This window comes from Trachurus trachurus (assembly GCF_905171665.1).
Source record: "Trachurus trachurus genome assembly, chromosome: 18".
NCBI lineage: Eukaryota > Metazoa > Chordata > Actinopteri > Carangiformes > Carangidae > Trachurus > Trachurus trachurus.
In genome coordinates this window covers 25,975,706-25,994,405 of record NC_139909.1, presented here as the reverse complement: position 1 = coordinate 25,994,405, position 18,700 = coordinate 25,975,706, and the positions used below count along the sequence as shown (strand labels likewise).

At 40.9% G+C, this 18,700-nt stretch overlaps 2 protein-coding genes across 3 annotated transcripts in view; one reads left to right on the top strand and one right to left on the bottom strand.

The window, feature by feature from the left end:
* Positions 1-30: 30 nt before the first annotated feature.
* Positions 31-18,700, top strand: part of snx15 (sorting nexin 15) — a 28,054-nt gene continuing 9,384 nt past the window's right edge. Inside the window, exons 1-3 of one of the 2 annotated variants that reach the window (XM_083993557.1) lie at positions 31-113; positions 989-1,046; positions 16,740-16,845. In XM_083993557.1, coding sequence (XP_083849683.1) covers positions 16,843-16,845 — 3 coding nt within the window. In that variant the 5' untranslated portion in view covers positions 31-113; positions 989-1,046; positions 16,740-16,842. The remainder of the gene's footprint in view (positions 114-988; positions 1,047-16,739; positions 16,846-18,700) is intronic. The other variant, XM_083993558.1, reaches the window with a different exon arrangement.
* slc3a2a (solute carrier family 3 member 2a) lies at positions 5,587-10,827 on the bottom strand (the record flags this gene model as incomplete). Its single annotated transcript, XM_083993153.1, has 11 exons — positions 10,684-10,827; positions 9,356-9,567; positions 9,057-9,241; positions 8,018-8,191; positions 7,782-7,876; positions 7,543-7,682; positions 6,886-6,995; positions 6,373-6,575; positions 6,202-6,279; positions 5,849-6,071; positions 5,587-5,738 (listed from the first exon to the last, which is right to left on the bottom strand). Exons 2-11 carry the CDS (start codon positions 9,550-9,552, stop codon positions 5,587-5,589), a joined length of 1,557 nt encoding a protein of 518 aa, XP_083849279.1. The 5' UTR covers positions 9,553-9,567; positions 10,684-10,827.

The following is an 18,700-nucleotide window of genomic DNA, read 5'->3' as shown; positions in this document are numbered from 1 at the left end:
CAGAAACTGAAGATGAAGGACAGACAGTCCAGGCCAGCACAGTCCATACAAACAGCCGATCAATGCACATTGTTGCCATGAAAGACCAGAGGAAGGCTCCGAGCAGCAGCCAGGTGAGGAGCCTAGATACACACACACACACACACAGGACAGTTGATAGTTGGCAGACTGACCAGGGCAGACTGCAGCATTGCAAAAGTTGGCAGTGAGGCAGAGATCAGACGATAAGGGCACAGGAAATCGGTTAAAAACAGTAAAAAGGAACTTAAGAGCAGTGGCAGCTAATTGCACAAGCGTTCACTCACCCGGAACCGGTAATAATAATAGTGAAATGGTGACAGAAAAAGTGACTGAAGAGGCTGCTATAATTGAAGGAGGGGAATTTTTGGCCTTACCCTCTTCTTGTGTGCAATGCTCTCTCTCCGATGTTGCCCACTCAACTACAAGTCAATATGTGTGTCTCCAAAGGTTTTCAGTAGCAGGCGTCCAGGACTGGACTTTTATTTCAGAGCTGCTTTAATTAAGCAACTCAAATTATTGTATCCCACCAAGGTCTTTATCAGGTGTTGGTGCGCGCCCACTGATAGCGGCTGTAGGGCCACCGAAGATACTCCATTTACCGCCTTTGGCGCCACTGCTAGCTCTTGCTAGCTTGCGCTAATCCTGGTAAGCTAGGTGATGGTCGACCTTTCTCGACAATTTTATGTTTTTCCTGAAAAGTTAATCGTGAAAAATGAGTTTCAGTTCACCCAGCAACCACACCGTCTTCTTCACATATTTCTGCAATTTCCTTTCATTGCCTTCCCTACTTTTCCGTTGAATCTTTTTTCTCCCTGGCTGCTCACTGACAACTTTAGCAGGTGGTATGGCTTCAAGTGGCAAATGCCGGGAAACCATTCCGCCCACAATTTAACTGAATATGATTGGCTAAGAAACCTGTCAATATCAAATTGACACTCACTCGCTTTTGTTACAGCCACAGTTACAGCTACTGAAGGCCCTGCCTGCCAGGGAGTGTCAGATTCACCCAGATACCATCATCGAATGTATGTACCCTACCCCATGTTCAATAGCCTATTTGTTTGTCAGTTTATAACAATAATCTAGAAAGTATTACTATTATCCCCAGCAAATAAAAACAAACAGTAACAAAACGATAACAACAAATAAATAAATAAATAAATAAATAAATAAAAAGAAAAATTAATCTTTCAATATTTTTTTAGGCCTTCACTGAATAGCTACCTCAGTGATACTGTGGCCCACTGGGATTTGTCCTGCTATGTCACAGGGGAAAAGGTGGGGGGCAATGATATGGGTGGATGTCCAACTTTATGTTAATATGCTGCTGCCTTCTATTTGTTTGGAAGACATTACTGGGGAACAGTGGGACAGTTTTTACACACTAAGCTGAACCTTGAGTACAAGCTCCAAGGGAGAAGAAGAGGAAAGAAGGTGCCTCTGTCACTGCTGTTTTAACTTGTGGCAGCAAGATTATTTTTTTTTCTTTGAACAGAGCAACTATTTTTCCCATTATCAGACTTATATTGAATATACAGAGATGAGAGTGGTTTCTCCTGTCATCTAACTTTTCACAAGAAAGGGTGCAATTTTGTATATTCCTTAATTAGCTAATGAGCTTTTAATTGAATTACTATACAGCAAATCTGTCATCAGGTAGAATAAAAGGAAAGCAAAACTGAGCAGAGTGTGCATAGAGAAGTAGACATGTGTCTTTTATTAATTGTGGTTCCTTTGTATTCTTGAGTTTTCACACAGTGAACAGTATACAAGCTGACAAAAGAAATTAAAAAAACAAAGCTTGTTGAATTCAGGAGAGGAAAACAGCTGTACCCAGAGGGCATAGTAAACTGATGTACTAGCTGTCTGATGAAGAATGAGCTTTGCTGTTTAAATGATATGTGCTTTTCCCAGAGAAGCAAAAACCAAGTTTGTCCTCCAGACTGTACCATAGACTGTATAAAAAACTGTACCCAATCCTGTACCCAATCCTTCAGATAAGAGGTCCCCACAAGTCACTTAGCGGTTGCCGTTCTGAAGGCGGCTCTGGTGTTGCTTTACTGTCAGAACCACCTGACACAATGAATTCAGCGTCTGTAAGACTGAACAGGATTGACAGTCTAGATACACTCTGAGGCACAAAAACAGGTTAAAAAAAAACAAGGTAAATGAGTATTTCTCTCCCCAATGTTCATTTTCACATTAAATGAGTCTCGAGCAAGTCACCGAACCTCAAGCTTCCAGGGGAGCTACACATTAGCCGACAGCTCACGCTGTTGTGAACATGTAAAACAGTTTGAAAACGAAGTTCAAACATTCAGCTTAAAGTGAAGCAGCATTTCCTGGTCTCGTGATCACAAAAAAACGCGTTTGTTGGGAGGCTTAAGAAACAAGCATTTTCCATTAAAAAAAAACACCCAATGGTATATTAAATGGTCAGGCTAGTGTCAATAGTAGCCTATATTGAGTGGAGTGATTTGCTTGAGGAATGCTTTCTGAATATACAATATCTTGCTTTTGCTCAGAGTTTTCATGTTTTGAGAGCACAGGTCTTCCCATTATAAGGTGACAGGTAACAATGTCTCTGCGCTGCTCCGTCAAAGCCAAAAGGTCAGGTAACGTTGTGATGTAAAAGGTGTAAGTGTGTGTGTGTCAGACTCAGACTGAGAGTCAGTCATGAGTGTGCATGGTCGTGGGTGAGACGGTGGTTGGGTTTCGCAGTGGCGTGGGGTGAGCAGAGAGCTGCTGAGACGAGCTCAGATTCCCGGTATCATCATCTTCAAACCTCCCCTGTCATACCACAGCAACACGGCGGCACTGTATTGTCCCAGGACCCCGAAACTCTGCTGAGAAATTAACTCAGGTTTCAGGTGTTAAAGGGGCTGTCTGACATTTTTATCAAAGGATGCTTTAAAAGTGATGTTATGGAATGTGAAGGTTTATTGACATTACGACAAACATAATGAAATAGAATAGGGTGTCAGAATATGATGACTAGACCTTTTGTTTAAGTTAGGGCACCAGTGTACTTAGTTACATTATTTCAGATTTGTTGATTTTTGTTTTAAAACATTGTTTCAGTACTATACAAGACAGAGTATCAGTGTCTAAATAAGTATACAACACCACAATGAAGGAATACTCTGACAAGTAAAGGGCGAAAGGTTATGTATTTATTTATTTATTTATTCATTCATTCATTCATTAGTTCATTTCCTTAATAATTTGGTGGAATGAACCTAGGTATATTTATTCATATATAATACATATTTTATGGCGCTTTATATTCCTATATTTCAGAGAAAAATATTACTCATTGCATTACTTACTTCTTAAATACATAATACAAAGAATGTGACGAGATTATAAACTATCAGGTAGATTAAACTGCTCATTAGTGTTAAATTTACCTCAAGTACAGGGAAATATAGAGGCTACTAACAAGTTAATGCATTAACACTAATATTAATATTATGGTACATAATTGCCAAATACCAAAAAGGACCACTCCTCTGCATAGTCGTACTTTAGATTTGTATTTGTTTGATAAAAAAGTCCCATTTTCAGTGAAGGTCAAACTTTTACCTGCAACAACGAATATTTTTAAATTGTGGTTTTGTTGCATATATTGAATTAAAGGTTTTTGAAAAGTTCCTCTATCACTGATTATCAATAGAATATATTAAATGTTGTATCAAAAAGGCACTTATATACAGAATACCTACATTGGTGGATTTTTTATATCACTGATTTATTAATGAGTAAGCAACATTTTAGCTTGTAACTGGTTGTCTTAGAGCTATTTTGACCTACTTTATACACCTTTTGGTTGCTTAATTAAATACAGTGAATTGTATTCATAAGCTGACAAACACAGTGGAATACTTCAGAATAAATAAGACAAAAAAAGTGTGAATATGTCATAATTGTACTTAAAAACAGTGTTTGAGTAAATGTAGTCATTCTCTATAAATCATGGTAGACTTGCTGTTTAATGTCAGACTAGACACTGTAATGGCACAGCAAAGACCCCAGGCCGGGCTATAAAATCAAGTCATACAACGACTAACCGTGAAGAAAAAAGCAAAACCACAGAGACTGTTTGTCGATAAAAAAGATACTAAACCATGATTGTTTACAGTAAGTGTTCCTCTTCTCTTCTTGGGTGCCATATCTCATCATGTAAATACTGTGAAACAGACATTGTGGGGATTACAAAACTCCCCTTTATCATTTCACCATGTAGTAGCCTACATAGCATGCACAGGTGCTCATCGCTGTGCAAGTCCAAGTAATCAACCCGACTTTACTCCATCATCTTGAACAGAAAATTCAAGCAGTCTTCCATGGAACATAGTCCTTTTAGATTATAAAAACTGCAACTATCTGAAATTCAATAATCTCTTAAATTACTCATTCATTCACCTGATTTTATCAATGCTGATTCATTTCTCCAGGAAGTTTATACCTCAGAAAACTCAAAGTGTAGAAATGTTCCAGAGACAACAATGGAACATGCTGCGGAAGAGACTATTTCTTTTTCTTTTTCTTGCACAGATATTTTTTACATAATCAAAACTACAGTTCCACTTAATTTGACACTGTATGGAAGATGACTTAAAGAGAGAGTGTGTATGACCCATTTAGTGAAATGTAGGAATGTGCAGCAGGTACACTGTAAAGTCTAGTATAATGTGCTGATAAACCTTGTCTCAGAGGGCTATAAAATATAGATGTGCTTCCTCTGTCAACATCTGTGACACACTTTCACACACCTGTATGCACAGAGCATCGTGAACATCTTATCTGGTTTTATCTCCGACGTAGAGAATAGTTTCAGACAAACAAACTCTGAAAAAAAAAGTTGTGACAAAAACACAAGTGCAAAGGAGTCAGTACAGAGCTTTCTGTTTATTCATTTCAAATTCAGTTGACTTGACAGACTTGAAGCCACTTGCAATAATTTTGTTTTTTAGCACTCTTAAAATACCTCAAACCAAGTTTCCACATGTATCAGAGTTCATCTCTTTTTCTTGTGTGCTGTCTAGTGAGACAGAAAGACCGTTAAGAAAGTAAAATAGTGACAAAATCAGAATTTCTTAAAATCTAAAATTAAAAAAAACACAGGAGGACTGCTAAAGAAATGCCCATAGAACGGAATGGAATGTCTTTCACACATCTGGACAATAAACCGAGGTTTTCAACAATAAAAGATCACCAATGACATAAAGTTAAATTGACCAGTGCACGTCTGAGGTGGCTGTTATCTTTTCCAAAGAACAAAACACACAAGAGTTAACTTAAAAAAAAAAAAAAACTATATGTTTTAACTTTATAAAAGCCCAAGAGTTTACTGGCCAGCATTCTGCAAGTCTGTGGCAGATTTCCTTTAACCCAACTTATTTCAGTTCTGACTAAACAAACTGATAGAAAGCCCAGTTTGTTATGGTGAAGAGATAAAGCCCTGTTTCTTTTGAATATTTTATTCCTAAGGACTGCCTTTTACTGTCTGTTTTTTTAACATGGCTCATCTGCAGGCAGCTGTCCTATGGTTTGGCGCCATCTTTAGCCCAGATAGGGGAAATGCAGCAGGACGGCTTGTCCTGGTCCCAGAGTGATTTGGTTCAGGTTGACTGAGGAGTCTACTACAAATTCTTCTGTGGTGTTCATGTTCGTTGACAGCTTCACTGTGGCCGTCTCCGGCAACTCTACTCCCTCTGCAAGTACAAACACCGTGTTAAAACCATGAACACAATAACTACTGTGCATGTTGCACATGACATACTGTATCAAGTAGAAATAGTATTTCTGTGGAGCTGAAACTTGCCTGTAGGTGCGGCCAGTGAGAGTTTGAGTGTCTCAGGCTGATCCCCCCAGTTAACGGCTGTTACAAATCTCTCGCTCTGGTCCCACAGACGAAGGAAACAGAGGGAGGAGTCGGAGGAGTAGAGAGGATAGTAGTCACCGTGGAGGAGAGAGCGCTCTTTGCCTCGCAGGTCGCTGAGGGATTTAAACCACTTCCTTAGACCAGCGTGTTCCTTCCGCTGAGCCTGTGAGCGTGAGAAATACGAAACATTTTAAGAAAAGCAAAGTAAATCAGTACTTTAGACCATGCTCTTGCTTGTTTCCCCAAGAACTCCTTTTCCACACAGATATTTCATGAAAACAGTTGACTCTTACCTCAGCAGCCGCATCAACAACAGCTCCTTCTGCAGGTTCCTTCTCTACATCCCAAACCATCTTAGGAGGTCCTGCACCCTGATAAGGAAACAAAAGGAACATTTGTTACACTCTGTAAGAGCAGTGAGGATGTTGAAACATTTGAATCAATCTGGTCCGTTTATGACTTACCTCTGTTGCCTGAAGGCCGATCTCGTCTCCATAGGTAAACACTGGGGTTCCAGGCATGGTGAACAGCAGGAGCTGGTAGAGGTGGATCAGGGATGTAGTTTTGGCAACAGTAGACAGCTGGCTCAGTTTGGTGGCACCTACGCCCCAGCCCAGACCTCTCTGCTGGGGGTGAAGGGTGTCCATGTCCTGGATGCGCTCCTTACCTGCAGAGATTCAGGAAAACAATCATCTGTAAAGCACCGTGTTGTACCAACAGCTGCTTTTCACACAAACACTGACTTAGAGACTAAGGAAAACAAGGGAATACAAGTCAAACAGTACAACACACATTGCTATGCTGGATTGTTATACAACAATTACAAGTTTCATATTAGATGAAAATTTTGATTCTTTTCATTGATAAGTGTAATCTGTCCAATATTTTGTTAGACCAGCCAGAAACTGAAGAAAATTGAGAAAACATTCACTTCAACTATGATCAGATGAACACAAACAGCAGACACACAAACCAACCTCCAGCCCTGCTGCTGAGCAGGTCAGTAACGACCAGATCGACACCAGTGGTGTTGAGGAACAGAGACACCTCTTCAGCTGAAGCACCTTCAACTACACCCATCAAGGCCCTGAGGAGAGAAAAACAGGGTCAGATCAGTCTGGAGCAGAGTAGGACAACCGCTTATGTTGTTCAGTCGGCTGAAACTAGAAAAGTTTGACTTGTATCATAAATTGTTTTAAGAAACATATAGAATTCCTCCTCGAACACTGATATCTGATTGTAGTAGTCAATTGTGTCATTCCTCATTTTCTCCACAAGGTGTCTCTTCAACATGAGTGTGAGGCTCCATCAGGCCTGTGGAGGCTTTTCTTGTTGATCTAGTTCTATCTAGTTCTCCCTGACCCCCACCCACAGCCCCCTGTGGCAGTGGAATGCATTTAATCTCCACGCTCTCTCTAGAAACACAAACCCTGTCAGCTGGCAATTTACTGATGCTTTGAAAACCGCTTTCCCAAAAGTTAGCCGTCCTACAAACTGCTCAATAAACTCATAATCTGGTTTAGTCAGAGTTCACAAATATATTCCCTGCAGAATTGCAAATTAAACATTATGTGCTCCTACCTAAATCATCTTGATGGTGATTAAAAAGAAGTCAGACAGTGGCAGCCAGTTACCTCTTCTTGGTATCCTCCTCGGTGCGGTTGCCCTGGACAGCGGCCTGCAGTTTGGACCAGTCAGGGAGGCCGTTGGCCACAGTTATCTCAGACACTTTGAAGCCATCAACACCCTTACTCAGCCAGTACTCTGCTGCAACCTGGAAGATGATATCAGCACTTCAGCTCCAACAGCTCAATGACATGGATTCAGAGAGGATCCACAGACCATAATATGTGTGTGCATGTATGTGTCATACCTTGAGTTTATCAATCACTTCACTAGCATCGGCATCGGTAAACCAGGGCTTAGCTCCCAGGTAGTTTGGAGTCATGTCAAGCACCACAGAAATGCCTAACAGAAAAAAAACAAGCAAACATCTGCTTATAATACCTGCACACACAGTCCTACACTGTTACTAATGACGGTGAACGAGGCCAACATTTGTGATTCATAGTGATGGTCTCAACTGATCTCACGTGTGTGATGACATACCCTTCTTGTGGGCCTTTTCCAGCACAGCGATCAGGTCGCTCTCTTGTCCTTTGGTTGGGTCGATTTGTTGGAAATTCAGGGTGGTTATCTGGTCCTCCTGGACGGTGTGAATAGGGCCGAGAACCAGGCCTTTCACCTTCAACTGGTTCAAATCATCCAGCTTTTCTGCAACACCTACAGGCGAGTAGTGGGACAGGGGAGGGAGAATTATGTATTGTCACATAAGTGTAAACTCCACATTGGACAACAGAGAGCTGATGTGTGAAAGGTAACAGGGTCAGAGGAAAGGTCACAGGGCTAGGAGGGGGGGAGGAAAAATGAGGGAAGCTGAGGGTGACATCTGCTGCTCTTATCGTCTCTATTGGCTCGAGGCTGCAGCATGTGAATGGCTCCCTCCACAGCCTCTGCTGGCCATGTGAAGCCTGAGTACAAGGAGGCTCTTTATGTGAAAACACAGTCACGTGTGGTCTCTGGAATTCTGGCCAAGGCTTGTTGGAAACCCGAGCGCTCACAAGTAATTCATTCTGAGAACGGCAGTACAACGCGTCCTTGCTTCCTGCCCTAAACATTTTACTGGGAAATGAAGGCTGTACGTCATACTGCCCTTTAAGTGGTATTTGATTACGTATAAAAAGCTTGATAGATAATAGTTTTATCGAGATTTGGAATTCATGAGATTTTAAAGAAGAAAATCTGCACACCGCTACATCAAATGTACTACGTTGCTCAACTTTAACCTCAAGTCTGCTTGAGAGTGATATGAAAGAAATGACTCAAGGGTTTTTCATGTCCTTTAGACCGTGAGTCACTCAGTGTCAGCCTAGTCAGCAGTATCTGGTATCTGGCCAGCTGGAACAGGCCTCGCACAACCCAGGAAACCCAAGACATAGTCACAAGACTGATCCAGTGTGAATTGGAGTGGGTTACCCCAGCAAGGCCAGAATCTCTAAATCTTTTTTGACAAATAAAAAGGTGGAAGCAAAAAAAGAAGGGGCATCAGCCTCGGTCTGTAAGGCATAGTAAAACACTGTAGGTTTACCATTCAGTCCCTCAGAGAAAGCTTCAACATCAGAGATCTGGTACAGAGGTCCCTCGTTCCACCAGTTCATCTCAGGGATGGGTTTACAGCGGGGGGCCTGGACGATGATTACAATGGCTCCAGCCAGCATGCCCACCCAGCCTAGCCAAAACAGGACAAGAAGCACCCAGCGGGTCCGCACCCATCTACAGAAAAGAATGAGCGCATAGGGAGAGAAATGTTACAATAGCCGTATTACTTTTTCACACATGCCAATACTAGTCTTTTGCAAGTATTATCTGCAGTTTTTGAAAGCTTACCCTGGAGTACCAGCAACCTTCATCAGCTCGTCTTTGGACAGGCCTGTGAATGTGACCTCGTCCTCGGGGACCTTCACCTTGACGCTGCCGTTCTTCTCTCCGCCTGCTGCCTGGCCATCGCCGGTCATGGGCTGCTTCTCTGGGTCCAGCTCATTCAGCTCCACTTCCTTCATGTCGATCTCTGCGTCCTTACTCATGGTTGGATCTGATTCCTGTAGAGGTGGTGGTACAGAGGGGGAAATATTGGTCAAGTTAACTTAACCAAGTCAGAAAAAAACACAGGAGAGTAACACAGATCCAAACACGTGACTGAGGATCAGCAGTAACAAAAAGTCCAAATTCAAAATGAGCAGAAGCTCCTTAACAGTTTGGGTCACTTGAATAGTATTTTGTACAGTACTCTGTAGGTAAAGCGTGAATGAGCTAGGTTAGTTAGCTAAACACCAAAGCAGAAGTACCGTAGTTGCCAGGTTGTTGCCTGGTTTATTTAGCCTACAGTCTATGGTACAGGCTCAGACTGACAACGGAGCTCAGAGAAGAGCTACACCTGTAGTAGGCCTATCTTTTGGTTATAGTAGCCTACGTGTTAGTTTAGCAATCCCTCAACAGGACGGACAGCCCCTGAAGGTGTGTGAACCAATAGAAACAGGTTCAACAGTTGTCTGATGAAACAACAGCTGCCGGTTACACGTTCAGGACAAAAAACCGTATCAGCGGAAACAACGTCATTTTCACAATAAGAGTTATTTGTTAGCTAATCCGTGACTGCCATATCCTACCTTTTTCAATTTCGTTACTTATTTATGTATTCGTTTTTATCCGAATTAAACTTTATTTCAAATAAATAAAACTAGACAGGATATCGAAAATAGCCTAGGTTGAATGGAAGTGCGCGCTTCTTTACACGGATAAAATGCTACATTCACCATTAGAGACACTACAGCTGTTCTACATTAACATTAACCCTAAATGTGTTGTGTTTACTTGCTACCGCCGACCCCCCGCTGTTAGCTGGCTGGTTTGCTCCGGTTTGTCAAATGATGTTGAAGGAAGAAAATAATCTTAGAAACCGAATATAAACCTCTTTCTTTTTATTAAATCCCAGTTGGGAAATATATACAAAAAAAAAGAAACGTTCGACCGGTTTAAAAGCTCTTATGTAGCAGGTTATAATTTCGCTCTTTCTTTTTTTTAGAGATGATGACATCAGTTCACCATCTGCGGAGCACGAGGCGCTGAAACCGGCGGTCCCTTCCTGCTCACTCGTCAGCTGAGACTCAAACACAGTTTTGTAGTAGAAAACTAAAATACATTAAATGAAACATTACCTGTAAAAAACACAGAGACTGTGGTCCGTCCGCTTCTCTTTATTCTCTCCTCGTCGAGTCGTCGGTAATCCTTAGGTCTCTGCTAATCTTGTTACACCAAGGCTCACTCTGTATTTCTATTGCCCGGATTGCTCCGCCCACTAGTGACGACGGCATAGCACCCCCACGTGGCCCCACCCCCACCTCCCCTCACACACCAGTGAACAGCTGGTAAGCAAACGTGAGCAGCCTACACCCTGTGCTCTATTCCTAATGATTGAATTGTAGTGTTGTTTTGACCTGAGCTCTTGTGTTTTGATTTAAAAATTGTAGTGAAGCATCTTCACTCATCCTGAACAGTTTTTGTGCTGCAAAATCAGGATAAAGAGATGATTTTTGTTAAAATTGTCAGCAACAACTAACCCAATTCAGTTGGCTGAAGAAACCTTTCCTGAATACAATGTAATCAGTTTAGTTGATTACATATCATATGGTCTCTGAGGACTTTAACTATATGATCAATGGAGAATGCAGCTCTGTTTTTCAGTAATCCAATTCACCCCCCACTTCCTTTCCGTTTATCCACACCTCTGCACTATTTCTTCCCCTGATCAACAGTGACTGAACAGTCTCTGATCAGTCTATTCACCCTGAAACTATAGGCTTTTACTCACATTGCAGTGCTTGGCAGTTTCTCTGAGATGAATCAGACCTTTTCAGTATTTCTATAGCTCGCCTCAGTATTAGTGCTACTGTAATAAGCAAACCAATCATAATATATAAAAGAGCAAAAATAACGTTAATAAAATGTGTTTGTATACAACCTTGCTGCATATGAAAAGAAAAAAATGAATTGACATAGGCTATATGTTGCCTATATGTGCATGCACTGCATGGTTTGTATTAACAAGTGGCAGAGTGCTTGAAGATGTGTTGATCTTGCAATATTATGGACAGTGATAATTTCCCAGATCTGACCATTCAACTGGATCTGCCCCTAAATCTAATGGAGATGTCCATGCACCAGCCCTCTATCAAGTTTGGTGCAAATTATTCATTTTAAGTAGTCAAGTAAGTAGTTTAATTTGTGTTTTTGTCCACATTAATTTGCAGAGAACTGTTATGAGCAGCTGACCCAGCCTGTCCCTGTCATAGATATAGAAACGTTTCTATATCTATGGTCCCTGTCCCTGCTGGTGCTCTGAATCCTTCCCCAGCTGTTGTTGACTTTCATTGAGTTATGGCCTAGTTCTGGGAAAAGCTCACACAAAATCTTAATGTCATGTAACTGCTGCAGTACGTTTTCAGACCATATTTGTACAGGTTACACTGTGTTTAGTGATTTTTTACAGGAGAATGAAAATGTTGTTTATCTTAACTGAGATAAAGATCAAATGATTCATGATTAGATCTGTGTGTAAATATGACCTCAGATAATCATGTTACTTTTGTTCTGTCTGCAGGTCGCTGTCCCCTAGTTGATATTTACAGGAACACATTTACAAAACAATGGCTGATTGGATTTTCTGGCTGACCTGAGTCATGATGAAGGAAGATGGGGACAAAAACATCTCCTGATTGACTGGTAGCTGTGTGATATGACTGTTATCACTGCTCTTCAATGTACATTCTCCCACTTTGTTAATGTTAAATGGCCTCTATTTCTCTCCATGTGAAGTATAGTAAACATCTTGATGGAGTGACAGATAACTGTAGGAGCATGCTCCACCTCTCTGCCCTGGTGTGACAGATACTTGCAGGTGCCTGCTTGTCTTTTTCACTATGTTTTTGTTCAGCCTCTCACCTACATCTACTGCCCTGGAGGTTGTTTCAAAATAAACCATGAAGCTCCTGACTTTTATTTAATTTTCTGAAGATAATGCTAATGTAATGCAGGTTTATTTATCATTCACATTACATTCTCACTCCTGCAACCTTTCGAAACAACAGGTTGATATAAACACACTCTCAGTGACACCTTTCTATATCCAGCGTTGCTGGAAGAAATCAGGTCTCCAGATTCACTTTGACATTATGAAGAGCCTTTTATCAACTTTTAACTGTACGATAAAGGAGTTGCGGAGACAATATTTTTCTAATCTTATTCTCACTAACCACAACAACCCCAGGATTTTATTTAAGACTGTCGACGCCCTGGTTAATACTCCCCCTCCCTCTGTCCCTATTGAATCAGATGCCGACTGTAATCTGTTTTTATCCTATTTTAACAATAAGGTGGAGTCTATCAGAGCCTCGATTACACCCAGTGCCTCTTTTAGCGATGCTTTTAGCGATGCCTTTTATTCTCACAAGGACATTTTAAACCAGTTTTATCCATTAACCTTACCTGAACTTCTAGATGTGGTTTCACACACTAGAATGTCCATCTGCCCCTTCGATGTGATTCCATCTAGATTTTTAAGCCAAGTAATGGATTCTGTTGGACCCTGCCTGCTTTCTATTATCAACAGCTCGCTTACTACTGGTTGCGTCCCGGACTATTTTAAAACGGCATGCGTAACCCCTCTCCTGAAAAAACATAACCTGGACCCATCACTACATCATAACTACAGACCAGTCTCCAAACTGCCTTTTATCTCAAAAATTTTAGAAAAAATTGTTTCTTCACAGCTTTTAGCAGCCTTAGAGGAAAATTTTATCTTCGACAAATTTCAGTCAGGATTTCGAAAGTACCACAGCACAGAAACGGCTCTGCTTAAAGTGACCAATGACCTTTTAATGGCATCTGACAGTGGGCTGTGCCCAGTCTTGGTACTTCTAGATCTCAGTGCGGCGTTTGACACAATCGACCACGGGATCCTTTTAAATCGTCTGAGGCACTGGGTAGGAGTTTCAGGTACAGCTTTGAAATGGTTTTATTCATACTTTTCAGATCGTAAGTTCTGTGTCGCAGCAAACAATTACACATCCTCCCTCACCCCACTAAAGTACGGCGTGCCCCAGGGGTCTGTCCTAGGACCAATTCTATTCTCATTATACATGCTCCCCCTGGGGCACATAATACAAAAATATGACGTGTCTTTCCATTTTTATGCTGACGACACTCAGCTGTACCTGCCCGTAAACGCCACTGACCCTGGGAAGTTGAGTGCTTTACTAGATTGTATCACCGCTGTCAAAAACTGGATGTCGCAAAATTTTCTTCAGCTGAACGACAACAAAACCGAGGTTCTCGTTTTTGGCCCCCAGCAGATAACCAAGCAAATAATGCCATCTGCTGGGCCGCTAGCGGACGCCATCAAACCCTCTGCTAGAAACCTTGGGGTTTGGTTTGATGGCAATCTAAGCTTTGAACAACATACGACTAAACTTGTACAGTCTTGTTTTTATCATCTCAGAAATATTTCAAAGATTAGATCGTTTTTATCTTTTAAAGACACAGAAATGATTTTACATGCTTTTATTTCATCACGTCTGGATTACTGCAATAGCCTTTTTACCTGTCTTAACCAAAAATCCCTGGACAGGCTTCAGTCAGTGCAGAATTCTGCAGCCAGGCTTTTAACTAGAACCAGGAAACGCGAGCATATCACGCCTGTTTTAGCCTCCCTGCACTGGCTTCCAGTACGTTTTAGAATTGATTTTAAAATTTTATTGATTACTTTTAAAGCACTCAACGGTTTTAGTCCTGCATACATTGCTGACCTTTTATCTCTGCACATTTCTGCCCGCCCTCTGCGATCCTCAAATAAAGGTTTTTTAGCTGTCCCTGGGGCCCGACTGATGACAAAAGGGGAAAAATCATTCTCAGTCCGGGCCCCAAGACTTTGGAATGATCTGCCAGAGGACATCAGGTCAGCTTCATCAGTAGCTTGTTTTAAATCCTTACTCAAAACCCATTTCTATCGAAAAGCCTTCCCTGATTTTATTTGATGTCACTTAATTTGTCTTTGTTGTCATTTTAATTGTTTTTACTGGAAAGCACTTTGTAACATTTGTTTTGAAAAGTGCTATATAAATAAAGTTTATTATTATTATTATATATGTTTTCCATACTGATAAATCTAACTCAGATGGGGTCACGAGACTGCTATAGATCTTTTGGTGAATTATTGACAGAACCTGTTATTTTGAGTGTTACTGGCGGCTTCAGAAATTGAAGACTGTTTACTGTCTGCATTGTAGAGATGGTTCTGTTTGACACTTTCATGCTCATGAACGTGCTGCCTGTGCTTCTCCAGTGGACAAACTCAAACACACACCATCTGTTTCTGTATTTATCTCAGCCTGTTGAACACGTGTGAGTTTTGCAGCGTCAGATTGTGACAGGGCTGCTGGCTGCTGGCCGCTGGCTGATGGGAACATACTGTACTGTTCGTCCAGAGAGTATCCAGAAAGAAGAACAAGAAAGGGGCCGTCTTGACTTTTCTCATTGAGTATTCACAGAAACAAAAACAGAGAGAGAAAAATAGGGTAAGAAAAGGATGAGTGGTTAGTCCTGGAAAGAGGAGTGGCTAATAGGAAAGGGGAAGTGCAAAAATAAACAGGGGAAAGGGCGGACAGAAAGAGAGGAGGGGGCAGGGATGAGTAAACATGTTTATGAGCTGAGGGTGAAGCAGAATTTAGATTGAAATTTGAAATGGAACATGGCCACAGATCGTAATGGAAACACAGCGCTGAGCTACAGTGAAACTGTTGTGTCTTTCTTTCCCCACATGTTGTCTGAGCTCTAGTGAGTCTTCACAACCTGTAGAGTAAACTCAAACAGCCGTTCAAACTTCATGTGACACAGATTCATATGTTTTGCAAAGTGGTTGTGTTGTTCAGGATATGGAAATCACAAGTTCATGGAGGACAACGATTTAATATACGAGCCTGAGACTATTGAAGAGCCTCGGCTTTGTTTATGCCTCTGGCTGCAGAAGAGGTGGGGTGGTAAATTCACGTGTTAGCCTACATACAGACTCACAGAGAAGAAGGAGAGGAGGGGAGGGGAGGAGGGGAGGAGGGGGGGGGGCAACTTTGCTGCATAGTTTTGTCCGTTTTCCCTAAAACATAGCAGTGATAACTGCACATAAACTGCTGTATGTAGAATATGCAGGTTTTTTTGTTCTGTGAGTGAATGGAAAATGTTATGTTGTTGTCTATTGTACTTGTTTTTATAAGACCGAAATAAACACTAAACTAACTAACTAACATTACTTTACGCTGTTGGCCCAGGGATGCAGCACTTTACAATATATCAATTATTATTACAGCAAAAAGGTGACTCCATAAAAATACGTCGAGGAAAATTGTGATGTAAAAGTAGGCTAGAACTTGTAGCCATTATCTCCAGACTTAGTCCACACATCACAAAATCAACATAACACATATAACTTGGGGTTGTAGAAATAGTCCAGTGTCTCTTAGTTAGGTCAAGACACACACAGATGAATGCACACACAGGGCCTCACTATAAATCCTCGTCTGATCCCTCTGAGAGAGTTTATTTTGCAAGACAGTGTGAGCTAGTGAAAAAAAAGCACAGCAAGGCAGACCTGGACCAGTTTAGACCAGTTTGGCTGAGGTCTTGTGCTTTCATGTCATTGTTTCGCTGCAACGTGCACTGATACAGTTCAGCCACAACCAGTGTGGTTCTGGGAAACTCGGCTTTCATTTAATCAAAAAAAAGGAGAGAGAGAAAGAAGGCGTCATGTTGATGTTTATGTTCACAGGTTGATTTATTTAGCTTTTGAACAAACATGAACCAGTTTTCCTGTCTAGTCAACAGGAAACATATGTGATACAATATTTACTTTTGTTTGTAGAAAACCATTTGCAGAGAAAGATGAGATTGAAATTTCCCATAAGTTGATGTGACGGACCTATATTAAGTAACGCTCAGTCTACGGGGACTTTGTTATATTGTGTAATGTTATTGCTTTATGATCTGTTTCACTGATATCATTGATACATGTGTACATTGTACTAAATGCTAGGCAGAACAGTGGTATATGAAGCCACACACACTGCACATTTAAACAGCTTTTCCAATCTGTCTCCTCTTCTATTTTACTTTCTATCTGCAATACTTTTTCAGTTCTTTTGTCTTTTTGTCCCCTCTTTCTCTTTAGATGACACTGTGTGGCCCAGTTTTCTCACTCGGACAAAGAGGGGACTGTTCACAGTGAAAAGCCTTCCTCTCTAACTCTGCACTAGTGTGAATGGAGCGCTAATATGGTAAATATTTAATGAACAATTAGTTCATCACGTGAGTGCAATTGCCACAAAAAATTTATCAAAACGAATGAAAAAATACAGCTTGATGAATACAAGAACAAATTTCTGAAATGAAATGGTTTAAATCAGATACAAAGCACTGCGTATGAAAGTATATATTTTAAGTTTTATCATAATATGTGTCTCTGGGCACACTGTAATAATCTCTCTGCATCCCTCTCTGCAGTCGATGTCCATCTCCTTCTCATTCATGTGCTCTCCTCTCTGTCCTTTAGACTGGCCTGTTCTGTTGTCACTACATTTTTCACTCCCTGAACTTTGTCCCTCCACTGAGCCCCTTTCTCCCCTACACCACCTCTTTCTCTCATTAAGAAACACTCGCTGCATGTTATATAAGAATTCCCCTCTCTGTGAGAAGAATCTCAAACAGTTCTCTTCTCAGTTGCAGCGCTCTTTTTCTCTTTTCTTTCAGGAGAGAGGAGGCCCACAACCCAGACTTTAATGGACTGAAACCATCCTCTGTTTTGTTGTATAAAACATCCTCTCATTTCAGCAGAGTCTACCCCTTTGTTATCCACTATGAAGCAGCTATACATCTGAGTGAACTATAAGGTGTCATGTTCAGCCTGAACCTGTTTGACGACTGTCTGGAGGGAGCTTGTCAGCTTTTTGTCAGAGAATTCAAACCAGGCACCCAGGTTGTCTCTGATCAAATATTTACCTCATTTGTGACTGCCAACATTTTCCCTTCAATTTAACATGTAATCACCAGAGAGGAGAGCGGCAGCAGTGAGGGTGAACACCGACCTTTGAGCTACAGCCTGTTAGATATCAACTCACACTCCACCAGCCTGCTGTTCATTCAAAGGGTTTTAACATCATGATCTCAAACTTTGACCCTCTTTTTGAAAAAGGCAAGTTAATTACAGTAAAGTAACACTGATATTGTTTGGACTTTTACCTCAAACTCATAAAATTACTGAGAGGGGCTGTGAAATGAATAATGAGGTCAGGAGAGGAGAGAGGTGGAGAGCATTGTTGCACAGATGGAACTTCCTCAGTGTGTTGTTTCTGTCTTTGATGTATTGTCCTAAACAGGGAATGTCCAAGACTTTTATGTGCTTTACTTATTTTAGCATCTTTGACACAGAGACACAGTCATCAAACAAAATCCACATTCTCTCAAGTCAAGTCATTCATCATTCACTTGTTGTCACTGAGTGGGTTACACAAGTCTTTGGCGCCCTCCAGAGGATTCAAATGTTCTTGACAATTATGAACCACTTCACTGAAGTGCAGACAAGAGTTTGTTTCCATTACCATGACACTTTTTTTGTGCATTTTTTTGGACAGTCATTAACATATAAGAGGCAGTAGGAGCTTATCATCAATTTATAAATACAGTGTATGCGTATTTGTAAACTGTAATTACAATCACATACAATGCACATATAAAACGATGAAGCTTTTACTATGGTAAGCCTATAGCCTACATTCCAGTTTCAAATGTTGCAGAGACCTAATTCTGAATTTCTGACTACATCTGAGCTGTGAAAATACATATACAGACTGACTGACTGACTGACCACACCCACCACAGTCTCCCTAACGGTGTCTCTGACTGATTTTTCTGATATGCAATAAAAGGCACACAAAGCAAGTACAACTCTTTTTTCTTTCTTTCAAGATATCATTGTCAGTTATATATTCCCATAGGTAAAGAAAATAAACAGAATTTGCAAGTGGGGAATTTGTCTGACTCAGAAAAGAGGTTCAGGAGAATTGATTGTAATGTCAAATAATAATTTGATGTATCTAACAGCTTGAGCTGTAGTGCTGTACAAAAGACAATTAA